Source organism: Colossoma macropomum, unplaced genomic scaffold (genome assembly GCF_904425465.1).
Source record: "Colossoma macropomum unplaced genomic scaffold, Colossoma_macropomum, whole genome shotgun sequence".
Classification (NCBI taxonomy): Eukaryota; Metazoa; Chordata; class Actinopteri; order Characiformes; family Serrasalmidae; genus Colossoma; species Colossoma macropomum.
Genome location: NW_023494794.1, coordinates 22986859 through 23007395, shown reverse-complemented (window position 1 = coordinate 23007395; position 20537 = coordinate 22986859). Strand labels below are relative to the sequence as shown.

Below are 20537 nucleotides of genomic sequence, written 5' to 3'. Positions count from 1 at the left end.
AATTGCCTGTTTTCAAATATGGGACACATTTCACAGTTACAAACATATATGTGTAGCATGTGTATTTAAAAAGATATGATAGAAAACGTTGCTCATATATGGATGGAATATATTACTCATATATGCTAGCTTCATATTATATACGTTTCTTTTATATGTCATTTGGATTTTTTGCTTTTTTTTGCTTTGGTGTTTGTGTCCAACACGTAACAGATATACAGTATATGTATGATCCATATTTTATGCGTGCATGCATAAAATTCAGCCACCTGTCAGCCATATACACCGATCAGGCACAACATTATGACCACCTCCTTGTTTCTGTGCTCATTGTCCATTTTATCAGCTCCACTTACTGTATAGGTGCACTTTGTAGTTCTACAGTTACAGACTGTAGTCCATCTGTTTCTCTGCATACTTTGTTAGTGGATCAGATACAGCAGTGCTGCTGGAGTTTTTAAATACTGTGTCCACTCACTGTCCACTCTTTTAGACACTCCTACCTTGTCAATCCACCTTGTAGATGTAAAGTCAGAGACGACAGCTCATCTGCTGCTGCATAGTTTGTGTTGGTCATCCTCTAGTCCTTCATCAGTGGTCACAGGAAGCTGCCCACAGGACACTGTTGGCTGGATATTTTTGGTTGGTGGACTATTCTCAGTCCAGCAGTGACACTGAGGTGTTTAAAAACTCCAGCAGCAGTATCTGATCCACTCAGACCAGCGCAACACTAACACACCACCACCACGTCAGTGTTACTGCAGTGCTGAGAATGATCCACCACCCAAATAGTACCTGCTCTATGAGGGTCCATGGGGGTTCTGACCACTGAAGAACAGGGTAAAAGGGGGCTAACAAAGTATGCAGAGAAACAGATGGACTACAGTCTGTAACTGTAGAACTACAAAGTGCACCTATATAGTAAGTGAAGCTGATAAAATGGAAAATGAGCGTAGAAACAAGGAGGTGGTCATAATGTTATGCCTGATCAGTGTATACATGATCCATATATTATGCATTTATGCCCAGTATTTGATACTTACATATATAGTATGTACACTACGTATATGGCCATATTTTGAAATATTTGCCTAACCTTTTAATGATTTATGTGCCAATGTGGCCATGCATCAGATTTTGCTTATAACAGACTGCTTGCTGTTTCTGGGACAGCGCTTTGTTTTCGCACATACACAGACTGAGAGAAACGAAAGAAATCAGAGTAAGGGTTCACATGCACTGAAACACCCCATTACTGAGCTCAAATCCAGTTCTCTGTATTAGATTTCTTAATCTGAGTTCTAGACCTAATCTGATCTAAGAAATCAGACAATTTAATAATCAGATAACTGCAGAAATCAGATTATTAACACACTCATTGTGAGAGTATGTGAAAGAGTAAGTAGCTGACTGAGTGAGAGTGAAGCTAACACAGAACTCTATTATTCCCCCTCGCGCTGCTGCTGCTGAATGGAGCACAGTGAGGAGGAGCGCTATCGCTATTACGCTCGCGAGAGCGAGAGAGAGTACGAACGCTTCCATCACCCTCGCGCGAGCAGCCGGGGGAGAGAGGAGCACACTGGGAGAGAGAGACGACACAGAGAGAAGGAAGAGAGCGGAAAACACAAGTCTTCCAAACGGTGAGAAAAACTTTGATGAAACTGTTACTGAGCATTGATTGGTTGTCATTATAGCTACTGAGTGCTGATTGGATAGCATTATTGCTGCAAAGTGCTGATTGGTAGGCATTACCACTGCTGAGTATTGATTGGTTGGCATTACTGCTACTGAATACTGATTGGTTGGCATTACTGCTGCTGAGTACTGATTGGTTGGCATTACTGCTGCTGAGAACTGATTGGTGGCATTACTGCTTCAGAGTACTGATTGGTTGGCATTACCGCTGCTGAGTACTGATTGGTTGGCATTACCGCTGCCGAGTACTGATTGATTGGCATTACCGCTGCTGAGTACTGATTGGTGGCATTCCCGCTGCCGAATACTGATTGGTTGGCATTACCGCTGCTGAGTACTGATTGGTTGGCATTATAGCTACTGAGTGCTGATTGGATAGCATTATTGCTGCAAAGTGCTGATTGGTTGGCATTACTGCTGCTGAATACTGATTGGTTGGCATCACTGCTGCTGAGTACTGGTGAGCTGATCAACTCAAGCAGTTTGTGCTCACCTCTTGAATGTACATGGACAGGAAATGAACATATTCTTCTATATAAAATGTTTAAGCATTTAGAAACTATTATTTTGCTTGAATGCTCCATATTAACCCATTCATTTTGGACTGGCTTGGGAGCGCCCTCTAGTGTTTGACAAACCCAGAAGACATTACTGACGTGGCAGTTTCTCCTCTCTACACATTCTCTGACAACAGTGCATCATGCAATGTCAAAAACCACAAATGTGTTGGTTTCTTTATTTGTTGGTTGGTTTTATTTATTATTTTAGGGAGCTTCTTAACATCTGGCCAGATACAACTCATAAAAACTATTTTAAATTAGCATTTTGTGCTAATTCTAGATAAATTACAGGTCTGTTGATTCTGTTTATTAATGGCCACTCTCCTTGACAAATAAATTAGCAAAGAAATAATAAATAAAATAAAATAAGCAAGTGTATTTGTGATTACTGAACAACTCAACAATAATTTAAGCCTGCAGTTCGCACAGTGCTAATCTAGCGACTGTAAGCTTCTATTACTAGTTAGCTACATTAGCCTCACAGCTCCAGTAACTACAGAAGCAAACTTCAGACATCATACATGTGGTGAGCGATCGTCTGCAGTGGGGAAGAGGCGGAAATTGCATACATGAGATTTTCTTGACTACTTCAGGTCAGGAACGGAATCTTTTGATGTTGTTGATTAACGTCAGCCATGTCCTGATCCACACGCTGTAAAATAACCAGACTCTTTTTCTCGTCTGCAGCAAACAGCACGACGACGACGGAGACGGCCACCGCAGACACAAACACAAAAAGAACAAACGCAGCAAAGAAGAGAGAGCAGCGGAGGACGCAGGTGGACCAGGAGACGAACACGAACACAAGGACTAAATACACCACCAGCAAATGCTGATACTTAGTAGTTGTAGTTAACCAAGCCTTCTGCAGTTTTATATGGATTATTTCTGACTAATTTCTGACAAGTGGATAAATTGTGTGGAAAGTGCAGATCCTAAACCTTCAGTCCAAACCGCATTAGTGTTTGTAAGTAGAAGAGATTAAGTAGAAAATTATAGTAGAATCTTGTTTCTGTAATTTTTTGACATAAAAAAATTACAAAATAATAACTACGTAACTAAATTTGCAATAACATAATTGCATTTAAATAGAGCAAAACTACACTGATAATTCAGGATTCTACAGGATCAACACATCAGTTACCAATGGATATCCAGTCCTTTAGGAATCGGTGTTGGTAATGACAGATGATCTAAAGATACTCATGTGTTTAAAAGTTTAGGGTTATTTTGTGATACATTTAATTCTGTAATTATGCAGTTACTTACCTGGTTACTTAATGAATCACATTTTTATTTGATTGACATTCTGTATTGACCACACTAACACACCAGAACCACGTCAGTGTTACTGCAGTGCTGAGAACGACCTTAATCTGTTCTAGTTCTAGACCTTAATCTGATCTAAGAAATCAGACCACTTAATAATGAGATAACTGCAGAAATCAGATTATCAATACATTCATTGTCAGAGTATGTGAAACAGTAGCTGGCCGAGTGAGAGTGAAGCTAACACAGCTCTGTTATCCCCCCTCGCGCTGCTGCTGCTGAATGGAGCACAGTGAGTAGGATACTCGTGTGTTTAATAGTTTAGGGTTATTTTGTGATGCATTTAATTATGTAATTATGCAGTTACTTACCTGGTTACTTAATGAATCACATTTTTATTTGATCGACATTCTGTATTGACCAGTTCAAGTCAGCGCTTGTGAGTTTTTCCTGATTTCTTTGGGAAAAAAAAAAACATGGCTCTAATATTAGTGGCCGAAACCGAAATTTAAGACATGCTTAGAGGAAAAACGAATTGATATAAAATAGACAAACTAAAATTACTACAGTATATAGGCTACAGAATGTACTAATCCAACGTCCTCAACAACAGGCAAGGCAATGAATTTTTCAGGTATACTTCACATTTTGGCTGTCAAAAATTGTGTCTGCAGATTCGGTGGCGCAGTGGGTAGTGCTGTCGCCTCACAGCAAGCAGGGCCTGGGTTTGATTCCCAGCCGGGCGTCCGGGTCCTTTCTGTGTGGGGTTTGGTGTGTGGTTTGCATGTTCTCCCTGTGTCTGTGTCAGTCCAAAGACATGCAGTCAGACTAGTTGGAGATGCTATATTGCCTCTAGGTGTGGGTGTGAATGTATATGTTTGTGTGTCTGACCTGTGATGGACTGACAATCTGTCCAAGGTGTTTCCTGCCTTCCGCCCAATGACAGCAGGGATAGTCTCCAGCACCCCCCGCAACCCAGAAGGATAAGCGGCTTAGAAAATGTGTGTGTCTGCAGATTGTGTTGGAGACTCTCCATTTTGCTTCTTCCTGCTCCCTCCTAATACTTAGAATGAACAGTGATTGCAGATCTCATCTGATGTCTGATTTTTTCACTGTTGATCTGCTGTTGTTCAGACATTCTGAAAGCTAAGGCAACAAACAGCATTTCAATCACAATTTCTCAATTTCATTGCCATTAAAAGGATTTGTGATTTTGGCACTTCATTATAGACATACTTCATCAAAATTTTGGCCATTTTTCTCTTTTGGATGAAAACTAAAAGTTTTTTTTACCATTTCCAGACAAAACTTTTCAGTGGCTGAAATTTCAGGGCATCCCTAAATAATATAAAGGGTGGTTCAGGCTCCATAATTAAATCATCACCCTGGCATCCAGAAACAACAGAGGGGCCAGGAGAGCAGCACATCCAAAAAATAGGGTTGGCCCTATCGTCAATAATAATTAAATAATAATAATTGTCCTCGCTCTTTCTGGGTGGGTAGGATGGTCCTCCCACCTGGTTGGGCTTCACGTATCTTGGAGGGTGCTCTTGCTAGTCACCCCCTACCACTTGAGGTGTAGTGGGGCATGATGATTAGTCAGTGGGGCATAACCCCACTAAATGACCCCCTGTCTCCAAGGCTGGGATGGTTTTACTATCTGCAAATTCAAATCATAATAATAAAATATCTCTTCTTCTACTTATAAACACAATTGTGGTGTGAATTCTGCACTTCCTTAGTTGTTGAGGTTTGCAAATAATATAAAATTACAACATGCTGTTTTCTATTGCTGGCTATAACTGCAACTTCTAAGTGTTATTACTGTTTTAGAGTTACATTTGAAAGTAGAGAAATGTTTTTGTATGTCTAGAATCAGCAGTGACAGTTGGAGAGTTAGCGGTAATGGAGAGTTAGCGCTGAGAAAGGCTGTGAAACCGATATTGTTCTAAAGCAATGTTTTAGTATAGAGCTTTTTTAGACTTTTCCTTGGGCATTCTAGTTTCGTTGACGTCTTCCCAAGCTCTCTGTCTGTGACTTTTTTACGCATAACAACTGTATATTGTATATTGAGACATTTTTCAAATCTCACTTAGTCAGATGAGAGACTTTAAATGGAAAAACGGACAAACGTACAAGCTAAATTCAGGCTTAATGGTGGCTGCTATTATGGTTTCACCTGTACGTTAGCTATTTTTGGCCATTTTTTGTAGTCATACAGCGTCAGATAAAGCAGATAAGCATGTCTGTTGGAGATGATTGAGGCATGCAATTTGCACGATGCTAATTGCTAATTCCGTTACTTGTTCACTACATTAACCTTGTAGCTCTAGTGAAAAACAAAATAGGCAAACTTCAGACGTTAGAAATATCTTGGCTAATTGACCACATTTGGAGTAAAACTGTGTAAATCTGATGTTTTGCTGAAATATTCCTTTAATTTTACGCTCCAAACTGTAACACTGGTTTACTAAGATCTACTGTAACTCACTGATCTGATATAGATCAAACATTCATATATGTTTTTTGAAATATTGTGTCCTAATTTGTGTTATACATGTAACAGGGAGCACTCTCAGTTCTACATCATTGTCCCTGTCATATTAAAACCTCCAATATCTACATAATTCAGTGTTTGAGATGTGAACAGAGTCATTCAGAGTGGTTTGGTGTGAAATGGTTCAGATTTCTTTACAGTGGTGGTGATAGGAACCAGGGATAGCCATTGTAATTACTGTCCAAAACCACCAGAGAACCTACACAATCTTCTGAGTTTTTATAGTAAAATACTGGAAAATGTGAAAAAAATACATTTTTTTTCTTCGGGGATTGTTTTGCCTCACAACACCCAGCATATACCCGAATGGGCAGAAAAATGTTTTAGGCCAAAATCGTGATAGATATTCATAACTAGACAGTGCATTCATAACCGTGTCATGTAATAACTTTCTGTAAGGGAGACTTTTAGAGGTGGACGTCTGGTTCCTGTCACCACCACTGTGAACAACTCTGACTCTGCAAGTTTCTCTAGAACAGAGCATTTCACACCAAACCACTCTGAACGACTCTGTTTACATCTTAGTTCTTTATTATGCACACATTTTGAAAAACTGATGGAATTCTCCTTTAATTTATGTTAATGTAGCCCATTTCTGTAGGTTAATTCATCATGATATGTTCATGTAATTTAAAGGGCAGCTGGCGTTTTCAAAAAGTGTAAAAAAGTTTGATATGACTGTGACAGTATGTTACTTTCATGATGGTTACTTACAGCAATCCTTCTATGTAGCATTATATAATGTATGTTATGTAGATATAATATCATGGCTGTTTCTTTGTATTCACTAAACCCTAGAAATAGCATTATCTGAAGGCTTTAACGTTTAGAATATTGCTCAGTATGTTTTAAAATCCCCCAGAATAGGCTTACTATTTTTGTGTCCTCTTTATTATTGTATTGCACTAGTTCTTGCATGGCCCTAAAGCCATAGCCTTGCAGAGTTTTAAAACTTTCTAGTGAGAAATTGTGCTAATGCACTGAGTTTGGTTTATTTCTGAAGCACATTTACTGCTATTATTACATAATAATATAGAAATATCAGAAGGGACAGCACATGCATTTATGCTCACGGACCAAATGTATTTGTGATAACTTATTTAAAGATGCAAAGTAAAATATGAATTCAAATATGGTGTTTTTTGAGCTTTTCTACATGAAAACTGTTTAGTGTAACCAGTTATTGACTGAGGCAAGAAGGACAACACCAGCATTTCATGTTGTCGCTTAATTCCAAAATATATATAAGTCAAAGACTGACCTTCATTTATTTAACATGTGTTGCAGAAAACTAAATGTTCCTAAAGAAATAAGAATAAGAATTTGATTTAACAGACCAGCCAACCTTGGGAAAATATTTTACGTAGCACAATAGTGCACAATAGTGTAATGCTTTAAAAAAAAAAAAGGCAAATAAAACATAAAAAAAATAAAAACAAACAAAAAAATAAAATAAAAAACCTTAACATCGAAAAAAAAAACTCCCCACTTGCCACCATAGCATCAAGTTTGGTTATTCAACAAGGTCTGCTGCTCTTTCTCCCCTGTCAGTGTCCTCCTCACATGACGTCATGTTTATTTTAACTGTAAGGGACACACACACACACTCACACACACACACTCACACATGCACACACACCTCCCAGTAACTTTCTAGGTAATGTTATTTCTGCGGTACATGCACTCGATTACGGGTTTTGCCTCAATAACAATTATGAATACATTACTGTGAAAAGTCTTGTTTAACAATCTGCGATACATGGACAATATAACAATGTTGCTTTGCCAACATACCTGGTGATGTATATATATATATATATATATATATATATGTTAGTTTGTCCCCATGCCGTTCCTAATAACCCTTAAAGGATAATTCTGCCGCATTCTAAAGTTCTTCATTATTCAGTGTTTGAGATGTAAACGGAGTCATTCAGAGTGGTTTGGTGTGAAATGGGTTAGATGTCTTTACAGTGGTGGTGATAGGAACCAGGGGTCGCCATGACTACAACACAAATATAGCCATTTTATTTACTGTCCAAAACCAGCAGTGAAACTACACGTGTCTTCTGATTTTTATATGGAATGTTAATGATGGTAAAAGAGTGATGAACCTGAAAAAACATGTTTTATTTGTGGACTATTTTGCCTCACAGCGCACTGCATGTATCCCTCCACCATCAATGGATTTTGAAAAAAATGCTGTCAACCACAATCTTCTCAAAACTATCATAAAATAATGTCTCAGGCGTCTCTAGATGATGAATCATTCATCATAACCATTTCATGTAATAACTTTCTGTGTGGGAGCTTTTAGAGGCAGACGTCTGGTTCCTGTCACCACCACTGTGAACAGTACTGACTCTACAAGTTTCTCTAGAACTATGTACATCTTAACCATGAAATTATGCAGGAATTTAGAAAGATCAGTGGAATTCCCCTTTAATCCATATTAGACTACCTTACTATCCATGGTAAAACTAACTTGATCGGCATGTTGCTTTTAGTTAGCTACTCCTGCACTTAACAGTGTTCCAATGCACAGCCTTGACTTTTGGCTTAAGTTAATCTAGCTGAGAGTTTCCATACTGAAAAATAGTACAGTGGTTCCTTAAGGATTCTGTTACTAGGCCTGAGTTCAGGGTCAGAACGTTCGTCAAAGTCAGAAATGGCACAAAGGAATTTTCCCTGCTTTACTAATAGCATGAAGCAAACCAGCTGGTTCAGGATCAGACATTTGTGTACAAAATAGATGGCACTCAAGCATTGAGTCAGAGTCAGAGAGTCAGTTCAATCTGTCCTTTAACTGGGACCAGTTTCACCACTTTTCACACCTTAATCTAGGTGTCAGTCTCTGTACAGAGGCAGCTTCACTGCAATGACACAAGGCCTCAGCCATAGCCATGCAAAGGACACAGGACAAAAGCCCTTGTACTGAACTCTATTCTTGGCTGACTTTGCACTACAGTGTCAGCTGAGAATGTCCACCGTGTTCACGGTTCAGGACTATATATATACAACTTGGCAGGACATTATCCAGTCATGTGATTTAACCCTTCATTCAGACAGTGACATAAACTTTATTTTGTTCATAGCTGGCCTGCATACAAAAACAGTGGATAGACATTCATATTTAAAATTAATACAGCTTCACCCACATGTAGGCCTGAGATATTTGTTTTTAGTACTGCTTAAAAACCAAAAGATGCTGAAGTAGCTGAGTTTCATTTCTTTCAACACGGACATCAAAATCATGGGGTTATTCTACAGCTGAGGAGCCATTTTATTCCTTTAATTTTAACTCTTAAAAAAATTAAACAAAGATGCCTTTCCAAAAAGGCATCTAAGGAACACTATCTCATTTTTGACAAGGTAGCTTTGCTGATAATGCCTGAAATAAATATCAGTGTTGAGATTTTTAGCACAGAATGAGCAAAAACACAAACATAGTTAACTAGCATCCATGCTAATGGCTTGAGGACATTAAGGACAAGCTAAATGTTTACATTTTTTATCTGGAGAATTTTCTTTCAATCTGTTATTTGGGTGACAGAGTTGCGCTTTCAAAGTGACACTCAGTATCAAGACATCGCAGAAAGAAAGAAAGAAAGAAAAAGAAAGAAAGAAAAAGAATTAAATAATGGGACTTTTCTTCTATCCAGGATTTTCAGATGATGCAGCTTCCTGTTATGGAACGGGCTTGAGTGAGTGTCATGAGACAGAAATAAAATGTATATTTTTTATAATCTGTAATGGATGAGACATTAAAATGATAATGTTATATGATATCAAATTTTTAAAGTGTTTTAATGATTATATTTCAAGGTGTGTTCACAGTGTGCTGTAAGTAGGTCCTATTAATGTTTGTTAACATAAACCTAAACGTTTTTTAAGATGTCCCTGTCTTTACTTTACATACATGTGTGTTAATGTAATATCAGGGGGGACATTAATGGCACCCCAATCGTGGAATCACCCGCAAAATACCGCCATATCATATTTCATATTCCATTCATAAATTCAGTGAAGCAGTTCTAGGAAGCGTTTGCTCCGGTCAGCTTGAGGTCACTGTGTTTAGTGCACTCACTACGTGGTAAAGTACATATTAACCTGTAACTGTCCTGTACAAAACGTACGATGCCATAATTCATACTATTTGGGGTCAATCTGTTCACTGTTTCACAGTGTTCTGTGAATCAGGGGGCGGGGCCAGAGTATTAATATAGTATAAATAGAACGGTGACGTTTTCTGCTTCGGACCAATCAGAATGTGAGTGTGTAAAAAATATGTAGGAACACATAAAAATACATGAAGGGTTCGTTTGTGACTTTACATACTACTTTCATATTTTTTCAAGATATAGTTTATTTACACATACAAGAAACATCTCTTCTTTGTAATGGTTTGTACCACCTTTATTTGAGAAATAAAATATTATTATTTTTCTTTTTGAATTTTTGGACAAAGCACCCTGTATTGTTTTCTGATCTTTTTAAATGCAAAATGACAAAAGGACACGCAATATTTTAGAGTTTTTCACATAAAAAATGAATACTGGAAATAATAAAATACATATTTTGTTGTCTCCTGCTTGATTATGTATAAAATCATCATAATACAATGGAATAATATTATTATTATGTGCTTGTAAATGTGATAATGTATTAGTACAGATGATTCTTCAAGGGTTCTCTGGTAAAGGGAGTCCTGTATAGAGCCATTTGCATGCTCAAATGGTTCTTTGCATGGTGAAATGGTTCCTCAGATTGATGTATACGGCTCTGTTTAGCACCAAAAAGGGTTCTGGTATCATTAAATTTTTTGGTGTTGTATAAAAAACATTTATAAACAAGTTTTATACAGAATCACATACAACACATCCTCAATCAACCTTAAGGAACTATCTTCCCATACCAAGGACCATTTAAACATACGCATGGTTCCATATAGAACTCATGGTTCTAAACAGAACTAAAAAACCCTTGAAGAACCACCTTTTTAAAGAGCATATATAAATATAGGCTGGAGAACAGATGGACCAATCACAATAGGACATTCGAGCTTCTGAAGGACAGACGGCCCAATCACAATGCGATGAGATCCCGCGGTGTCTCGCGTTGGGTCGTTCTCTGAAGATCCTTAAGCGTCTATAAAATCGGCCATTTCGACCGAGCGGCCGAACAGCAGCTGAAGGAGCGGAGGGGTAGCGCAGCGAAGGCCGGGCACACGGACATCAACCTCGGGGGAAGCAAGCAAGCCGCACAGCATCATGAGTGAGACCGCCATCTCGTTCGCCAAGGACTTCTTGGCCGGAGGAATCGCCGCTGCGATCTCCAAGACAGCTGTTGCTCCCATCGAGAGAGTGAAGCTGCTCCTTCAGGTAACCCGACGCCGAGCATCAGCCGCTCCTCTGCGGGGGGAGGGTGCCCACGTCCCCGCGGACGATCTGCCGGCTTTCGCGTTAGTTTAGAGTGGAATAACTCTACTTCTGTTATTCTCCACTGCTACCCTGCCGTTACTAACGACGAAAATACGCTTTACTTCATTTCTGTGGGCTAAAAGTTCTTTGGAGAGACTGAAACTGCCTTCCTATTCAAACGTTCCCGTTCCACCTTAAAAGCTGCTGCGGTTGTACTGTAGCGGCTGCGCCATTTAAGGTGGAACGGAACGCGGTTATGAGAAGGTAGCTAACCCTAGCTAGCTTAAAAAAATAGCAGTTAACGACAAATTGGTTTAGTAAAAGCGGGTTTTGCCTAAATTCAAAGGGAGCTAAATGTATATAAAGTTAAACTTATACATACAAACTGTGTTTATGTTCGTTTTTGTGTCTAGCATTCTCAATACTTGTCAGTTTCTTACTAATTTTTCCGTTCCACCTTAAGCGGTCCTGCGGTTACATTCTGGCGTCTGCACCGTTTAAGGTGGAACGGACAAATTCGAACCAGAAAGCTGATGAAGTGAAAAACATGCTAATTAGTTAACTTATTTTAGTGTATAACTGGGTAGAATGATTTTACCTTCACGATATTGCTTTCCTCGGTCCTCTAAATTGTAAACAGTACTTTATAATTTTCATTTAAATGACCTGCGGTAGCTTAACGATGCCCTCCAGCGCTAGCAGTGGCTAATGCTAGTTAGCCGCGGAGCTATGCTAGTCATTGACGTGACATTGGAGCCTTGTAATTGTTAGCGCAGCCTGCTAGCACATAAAATGATCAGCAGGCATCCTTAAACGACAGTTCTGTGCTGTTGTGTCTTACCGCGAAAACGCCTTACTGTTTTTAAATGAATTTGGTTTCATTTTTAATGAGCAGTTGAGTCAGAAGGGCCTCGAGTGGTTATGTAACTGCCAGTGCTGTTCCCATCTTGGTATGCAGAGGTTGTACATCTTGTTCCTGACCTGCCTATGGGAGAAACAGCCACTGCTAACGTTGCTGAAAAGCCGAAATAAGCTCTTAAGTTGAGTAATAAATCGTGGGAAGGTTGTTTGGTGCCAAGGTCGTGGCAAGGGGAGACCTCTACTAGGGCTAGGCCCTGATAACTCCAGCTATAGAAAGGTGAAGTGGCTGTGGGTCACAGAGGTTCCTGCAAGTCCACAAGGTCGCAAGAAGAGCAAGTGAAGTGCTTCATTGACCGTTTTTGAGATTGGGCGACACCAAGACATGATATGAAGTCAATTCTGAGATCTGTTGTTTTTCCTGGACTATTGAATTTGATTTCATCTTCTTTTGGCTGCCACAGGTCCAGCATGCCAGCAAGCAGATCACAGCCGACAAGCAGTACAAAGGCATCATGGACTGCGTGGTCCGCATCCCCAAGGAGCAGGGTTTCCTGTCTTTCTGGAGAGGTAACCTGGCCAATGTCATCAGGTACTTCCCCACACAGGCCCTCAACTTTGCCTTCAAGGACAAGTACAAGAAGATCTTCCTTGATGGAATCGACAAGCGCAAGCAGTTCTGGAGGTACTTTGCCGGTAACCTTGCATCTGGTGGTGCTGCCGGAGCAACGTCCCTCTGCTTTGTGTACCCCCTTGACTTCGCCCGAACCCGTCTGGCCGCCGACGTTGGCAAAGCCGGCGCCGAGAGAGAGTTCACTGGTCTCGGCAACTGCCTGGTGAAGATTTTCAGGTCAGACGGGCTGAAGGGACTCTACCAGGGCTTCAATGTGTCTGTGCAGGGCATTATCATCTACAGAGCGGCCTACTTCGGCATCTACGACACTGCTAAAGGTGAGTTCGAAGCGGGTTCAACGGGGCCGCTCTTCAGTGACTTTTTGTCCTACCCATTGATCCTATTAACTTGCTCGTTTAAGAAGTCTGTAGGGTCTTAGCGAAGGATCTCTGCAGGTGAGGTGAAAGGAAATGGCTTGGACTTGAAGCTAATTATTTCACCTTGCCTTCACTGAACTGCATAGCTTATTGAACTCAGTACTCGCAGAAGCGCATCGTCTACCCTTAAACAAAATTAGAAGTTAGTTTTTCTCACAGTGCAGAAAAGCTGGTTGACCTTAACCTGAACATTTCGTGAAGGATCCCAAATTGCCCATTTAAATGAGTCATTAAAGGAGAAGCGAAAGTTCTTAATTTTAGTAACGTTACCATTTCGGTGCTAGAATTTTCTTGACCGTAACGATGTACGGAACTACTTTTGTTCTGTAATGGCTACTTATGGTATAGAGACCTTTGAGTCAGTGGTGTTTCAGTGTGGCAGGTTAGTCCTTTTTAATACAACCTACTTGTCTTTAAAATAAATGAAATTTTTTTTTTTTTTTTTTTGCAGGTATGCTGCCTGACCCCAAGAACACCCACATCATTGTGAGCTGGATGATCGCTCAGACTGTGACTGCTGTTGCTGGTCTCACATCTTACCCATTCGACACAGTCCGTCGTCGCATGATGATGCAGTCTGGCCGCAAAGGAGGTAAAGCTTTTCAGTCTTCACTTTAAGAGGAAAAAGTGGTCAGTTTCACTTTTGTCCCTGCGCTCCTTAATTTAAAGGGCCATAACATGGAACATTTTTCACACTAAACATTTTTCAAACATTACAGTTTGATGTGTGTAGACACTGATAATGCTTCCAATACAGTCCATACAGGAGACTCAGCTGCAAAAACGGCCTGTTTTTGTGATGTCAAATATACATTTATCCTCCAATTCAGCTTGCAGCAGTTTAGCTCTGCTCATTCAAGCTGAAATTAGTGTTTCAGCTTGTACTGTTTTTTGAATGAGGTGCAATAGAGGGCAGCCAATCAGAGCAGAGGTCATTTACTTAAAGGCATAGTGACAGCCTTTTCCTCTCCGTAAAGGATAAAGAGGTTGGAAATTGTTAATATGCCGATAAATTGTGGTTGGTTTTGGTACATAACACCATGAAGTGTTTGAAAAATATAGGTTATGGGCCCTTTTAAGTGAATGAGATTCTAAGGCTTTTACTGTTCTCATAGCTACATGTATGGAAATTTGACACAGCCCAAAAGGATGACCAGAATTGTGTACAAAACCCTAAACATCAGCCTTTACATACCTGAGTGACTAATTTCCTGCTGTTGTGTTTACAGCCGACATCATGTACACCGGCACCATTGACTGCTGGAGGAAGATTGCGCGGGATGAGGGCGGCAAGGCCTTCTTCAAGGGCGCCTGGTCCAACGTTCTCAGAGGCATGGGTGGCGCCTTCGTGCTAGTCCTGTACGACGAACTGAAGAAATTCATCTAAGCTACACACCTGTTTATTTTTTTCTTTCTTTTTCTAATAACGTTCACCTTCAAACAAAAAAAAGAGAAAAATGGAAAAAGTTGAAGTTGTTAAAACCTGTAACATAATGTATTATCATTTATTATTGTTATTATTATTATTATTATTATTATTATTATTATTGTTATTTGGCTGGACTCTTCTGCCTTATTTGTGGGGCTTGACTAGTAGCACACTACTAGTTACTAATGGAGAGATGATATATATTTAAAAAGGCGTGCGCAATTCTCTTCTTATTCTGAATTTTCCCCACCAACATCATTCCTGTTCAAGTTCAAAAACCTGGAACGTGTTGCACCTGTTCTGCCGCTGGTCTGTTTTTAATCATGACTTGAATAAATTCAACCTACTGAATAAACCTACACAGCTTTTTCCGCCCATCTGTTAGAAGTAATGCTGGTTTAGTGTGTTCGAGAAGTTCGGCTGACTTCACGATCTCTATTTAGCGTATTCATTGACACAACCACAGTTATACAGTTTGTTTATAAAAAAAAAATCCATTAAACTGCAACTACTGGTTTCATTACAATGCTAGTAATGGGAACCTGGGGTTAGAACAGTGTAATGATAGCAGTTTTTGTTTATCTAAACGAATGTTATCTGAGGTTTTGGATTTTTGTTTATACAGAAAATACATTGTAACCCAAGACCTTCTTTGTGAAATTCTCTGAAACATCAAGCCACATTTTGTACCCATTTCATGTAACAAATTGAAGGTAGCTTTAAGCAGCTTAAAAGGCTTTGGACATCTGGTTCCCATCATGGCCATTGTGTACAACTCTAATTCGGCATGTTTCTTTTAATTGGTGCACTTTTTGCTAAAATGATCTGAATTGCTTCATTTACATCTCAAGCTATTCATACTAAAGTTTAGAAAAAAATGGATGGTATTTCTGTTTAAATTTGCGTGTGAATGTCTGGTTAAGGTCAAAGGCCAAAATTTAAGCCCTTGTATCTCGGTTTAGTTTGCATGTAGTCGGCTCAAACTTGGCTGCATTAAAATCCAGCATTTTTTTCTGCATGTGTTCCTCAGTAGGGGTTGAAATAACTCGAGAGTAACAGGAGAGGTCAGATAAAGCTCCTACAGAAGCCAGTTCTACTACGTTGGTGGCTGGCTGCCCATGCCATGTGACTTAACAAGGTCAGCGTGGACTGACCAGTACTAGAATCATGTTGGCTGCACTGCTGAGCCTTCAGTGCTTAACTTCTGTCATGTTGGGAGCCGTTTGTGCCTAATTACTGTTTAATTGCATTTATGTCGAGACCAGAAAATGCTTTATTGCAGTCTCCAAATTTAGTGACCATGTGTTTGTTTTATATCTAGTTAAAAAAAAAATTAATCCCCCAAACATTGTCACAAATGTGTTTTTAATGTCAACAATTTCTTTGGCTGGAAAAAGTAGTTCCAGCAGCTTTAGGACATTGTTGTATGTTGCAACAGTGACTTACAGCTGCTGGTACTTACTGTAATTCTAGCAACTAGTGGTCAGCAACATGTTGCTATCAGTTAATAGCACAAGTGTTGTATAAAAAGGGAGATGACTTAAGCCCAAACCTGTCAACTAGGGGAAGATTTGAAGGGCCCATATCATGGAAAAAAATTCCTTTTATTATTATTATTTATTTTTTTTTATTATTAAATGAAAGTTTGTAAAAAAGTGTGTAAATATTGTTGAAAGTTTCAAACGGTACCTCATTATGGAAAAGCTGCAAAAACTGATTGTTTTTGTGATGTCACCAAACATTTACATATATCCAAGTATTCAGCTTACAGTAGTTTAGCCCCGCCCACTCTCACTGAAGTTAGGAGTGTTTCAGCCTGGACTGCTTTTTGAATAAGGGCACGACATAGGACAGCCAATCAGAAGAGAGCTCATTTACATAACCATGATTAAAGACACAACCTGTTTAATACGTGGATCTTAGGTGAGGAAAAATAAAGTATGCGAAGTCTAGCATATGGGCCCTTTAATGGCTGTTTAATGGCCCTTTAATGGCTTTTTGGCTTCTCCAGTTTACAGGTGAGTTTTTTTTTTTTTTCAGTTTACAGTTCTGCTTTTCTTTCCACTCCGGTTCCTGTTGCATGCTGTGCTGCGACGTCCATTGAAGGATAATCAAAGGCATGAAGTGGATTACACGCCACTTACCGCTGCTATATTTACTCCTCCTTATCTCCTGCTTAGGCCCAATGACACAGTCGTCTCGAGTACTCGCTGTAAGTCTCGCGCTGACTTCACGCGCTCTCTCATAGCCCGGGTTAATGCTTTTGGCTTTCAGCAGCTGAAGGATCCACACCTCAGCCTGTGGGCTAACTCTGAGTCACAGCCTGCTTCTGCTAATCTCTCAGTGTATTTGAGGTTGTGGATAGGGCCTCGCTGGAGCATTACCTAGTCCTGTGCAAATGGCAACTGATTCCTGCATTATTAAAAAAACTCTGAAGTCCTTGATACTCATGGAAGAGTTAAAAAAGCAAGTAGAAGTGTTGAAGAATAGTTATACAGCCTTATCAAAGTTTCCTACATATAAAATAGATTTAAAGGACCCAGAACTTGAATTTTTCTCATATATTAGTTTTATGTCTTTTGTGTGAATTTACATATGACATTTCAAAATGTCTGCATGTTAATTAGATCAGAGTGGTTTGGTGTGAAATGCTCTGTTCTAGAGAAACTTACCAAGTCAGAATTGTTCACAGTGGTTGTGATAGGAACCAGACATCCGCCTCTAAAAGCTCCCTCACAGAAAGTTACTACATGAAATAGTTATGAATTCACTGCCTGATGACTGATATATTATGATAGTCTTGAGAAGGATTTGGCCTAAAATGTGAGGTACAGGCCATTGTGAGGCAAAATAGTCCCCAAAGAAAACTTATTTTTTCAGATATTTAATTATTTTACCATCATCAACATTGCATATCACTGCTGTCGGAAGAAAACCACATATTTCCCCTTTTTTTCATTTTTCAGTTTTTGACATAATTTGAATTGTATGTTTCTCTTTACATCGTTGTTAAATTTCATGAAGAATTGACCAAAAGAAACGGCCCAAAATGACCTGAAAAAATGTCTGGTTCCATTGACTTACATTAAAAGTAAAGTATGTTTTTTCCTTCTCCTGTAAAGTTACCATTTTGGTGATACGAGGTTTTCTTCCCACAACGATGATATAAAACTTAGAAGACTCACTGGTGGTTTTGGATAGTAAATAAAATGGCTGTAGTCTCTACAATCAACCTTTTCAATTTACAATTTCACACCAAACTACTCTGAATGATTGTTGTTCACTGTAAGTATGCATATATTTTGGAAAATCACAGTGTGCAATTATTGAAACCAGGCCTGTGGCTTCTACACCAGTAGGGGTCTGTGTACACATGGCTCAACCCAAATTGCACTTACAATATATATATATATATATATATATATATATATATATATATATATATATATATATATATATGTATATATATATGTATATATATATATGCACTGTTTGGGTGCAGAAGGCCTTATTTCATGACCCATGTAGTGTCCTATATAGGGAATAGGGAGACATTTGAGAGTCCGTTTAGATTTGTGTATATATTTACTGATATTTGGGTCAAATGTCACACTAAGACCCTAAAACTATATTTTAGTGGCTGATTTCAGATCAGCATGTGTCTGTAAGTGGAGGTTCACTGTGGCTGGTTTATGCGCAGCAGGTACTGACATGTTGGCATTTTGCTGCACTAACATTTAGGTGGTGGGAGATGCCGGAGATGCCTTGGGCCTCCGGGCCCGAGAGCGTGTGAGACACATGATCTCAGCTGGCCTCCTCTCACATTCGAACGTCATGCTGAGTTCTTCACTCACAACTTTTTCCAGTTCCCCTTTCCTCTTGCGTCGGAGCAGCAGCGCTGATTTTAAATAACCTTTTTGGCATGTGTTTTTGCTAATTTATTCCTCCAACTTTAAACAATGAGAAAATTACCAAAAAGCTATTTGTCACATTGTCACATTTATCACATTCGAAGGGCGTCGGAATCAGTTCCAACACCTTAATCTAGCAATTATGGTGCACAAATTTATGATAATTAGATTCTAATCAGATTTAATTCCACTGTAAAAGTGAAATACTGAGATAAACTCACACATTACTTTTGAAAGAAGTTGCTCGTTTCTTTAATTATAGTTGACAGAAAGTGTCACAATTTAACATTACAAAACTTTGTACTTATAAAAAAATAAAAGCAAGTGATTCACCTTGTTCAGGCACTTTGGTGATGCAGTAGTTTCCCAACTGAAAAAAAGTAATTGGGATAATCTCAGAATGGCTTTAAAAGCTGGAATAACAGACATTTTTTCCTAGCAACATTCTAGGAACATCCATAAGCTATTATAATAAACATTTCCATAGCATTTTTTTTATTATGCATACAATTTGTATCCATACCTAAACCATACCTGAACATTTTTAGATTCTTATGGCCTTTTCTATTCTTTAAGGGACATTCCAGCCTCAAACTAGAGTTTAATGTTGTTTAATATATGTATTGTACATTACATAAACACATTGCACAACAACAATTGGGAATCCCAGCTGTGCTTGGCCTACATGACTGCTAGCTTAGCCAAAGCTATAGGCCAATAAATACAACCAAGCTAGCGTTAGTGTGACTCTTTCCACAGTTGTTGAATGAAACGGTGAAGAAAACAGCAATTCTGTCTTTATTCAGTACAAAACAGATGCAAGAGAACAGAAGCCAAAGTGAGGAAACATCTGGTAGGAAATCTAATATATGGTCATACATGCACATGTATCATAAACAGTCATAGTCATATATTCCAAAATATATGGTCATATACATAGTGTGCCAGTTGTCATTGCTGCTATAACAGCTTCCACTCTTCTGGGAAGCTTTCTACAAGATGTTGGAGTGTGTCTGTGGAAAGTTTTGCCCATTCATGCCGAAGAGCATTTGTGTGCACTGTCTGATGCTGGACGAGAGGGTCTGGCTCACAATCTGTGTTCTAGTTCATCTCAAAGGCATTCGATGGGGTTGAGGTCAGGGCTCTGTGTGGGCCAGTCAAGATCTTTCACACCAAACTCACCCAGCTGTGCCTTTATGGACCTTGCTTTGGGGCTCAGTCATGCTGGAACAGAAAAGGTTCTTCCTCAAACTGTTCCCACAAGATTGGAAGGATACAATTGTCCAAAATATCTTGGTCTGCTGAAGCATTAAGATTTCCTCTCACTGGAACTAAGGGGCCTAGGCCAACCCCTGAAAAACAACCACACACCATAACCCCTCCTCCACCAAACTTTACAGTTGGCACAATGCAGTCAGGCAGGTAACGTTCTCCTGGCATTCACCAAACCCAGACTCGTCCATCAGACTGACAGATAGAGAAGCGTGATCCGTCACTCCACAGAATACGTTTCCACTGCTCCAGAGTCCAGAGGCGGCGCTTTACACCACTACATCCCACGCTTGCACTGTGCATTTTGATCTTAGGCTTGTGTGAAGCTGCTCGGCCATGGAAACCCATTTTGTGAAGCTCCTAACATATTTATCTCAACAATTAGGAGGGGTTCCCCAATACTTTTGTCCATATAGTGTACACTGTAAACAGTGTCTTGTCAGATCTACCTAAAAAATGACTTCATGTGGTAACAAGTAAATTAAAGTTTTATTAAACCTAAATAAATACTTTAAA

At 39.3% G+C, this 20537-nt stretch overlaps 2 protein-coding genes across 3 annotated transcripts in view; both read left to right on the top strand.

Moving 5' to 3' along the window:
* LOC118814836 (pre-mRNA 3'-end-processing factor FIP1-like) overlaps positions 1–4316 on the top strand; it is a 24359-nt gene extending 20043 nt beyond the window's left edge. Inside the window, exons 15-16 of one of the 2 annotated variants that reach the window (XM_036580641.1) lie at positions 1482–1640; positions 2943–4316. In XM_036580641.1, the coding sequence (XP_036436534.1) occupies positions 1482–1640; positions 2943–3069 (286 nt within the window). In that variant the 3' untranslated portion in view covers positions 3070–4316. The remainder of the gene's footprint in view (positions 1–1481; positions 1641–2942) is intronic. The other variant, XM_036580642.1, reaches the window with a different exon arrangement.
* Positions 4317–11207: 6891 nt separating this feature from the next.
* Positions 11208–15197, top strand: si:dkey-251i10.1 (uncharacterized protein LOC100038774 homolog). The gene is made up of 4 exons (XM_036580640.1): positions 11208–11462; positions 12824–13310; positions 13861–14001; positions 14639–15197. The coding sequence occupies exons 1-4, from the start codon at positions 11352–11354 to the stop codon at positions 14794–14796; spliced, it is 897 nt and encodes a 298-aa protein (XP_036436533.1). The 5' UTR covers positions 11208–11351; the 3' UTR covers positions 14797–15197.
* The last annotated feature ends 5340 nt before the right edge of the window (positions 15198–20537 follow it).

Coding starts and splice junctions, on each gene's coding strand:
- si:dkey-251i10.1 (XM_036580640.1), top strand. CDS start 11,352: ATGAGTGAGACCGCCATCTCGTTCGCCAAGGACTTCTTGGCCGGAGGA. Junction 11,463..12,823: donor GAGTGAAGCTGCTCCTTCAG/GTAACCCGACGC, acceptor TGGCTGCCACAG/GTCCAGCATGCCAGCAAGCA. Junction 13,311..13,860: donor CATCTACGACACTGCTAAAG/GTGAGTTCGAAG, acceptor TTTTTTTTGCAG/GTATGCTGCCTGACCCCAAG.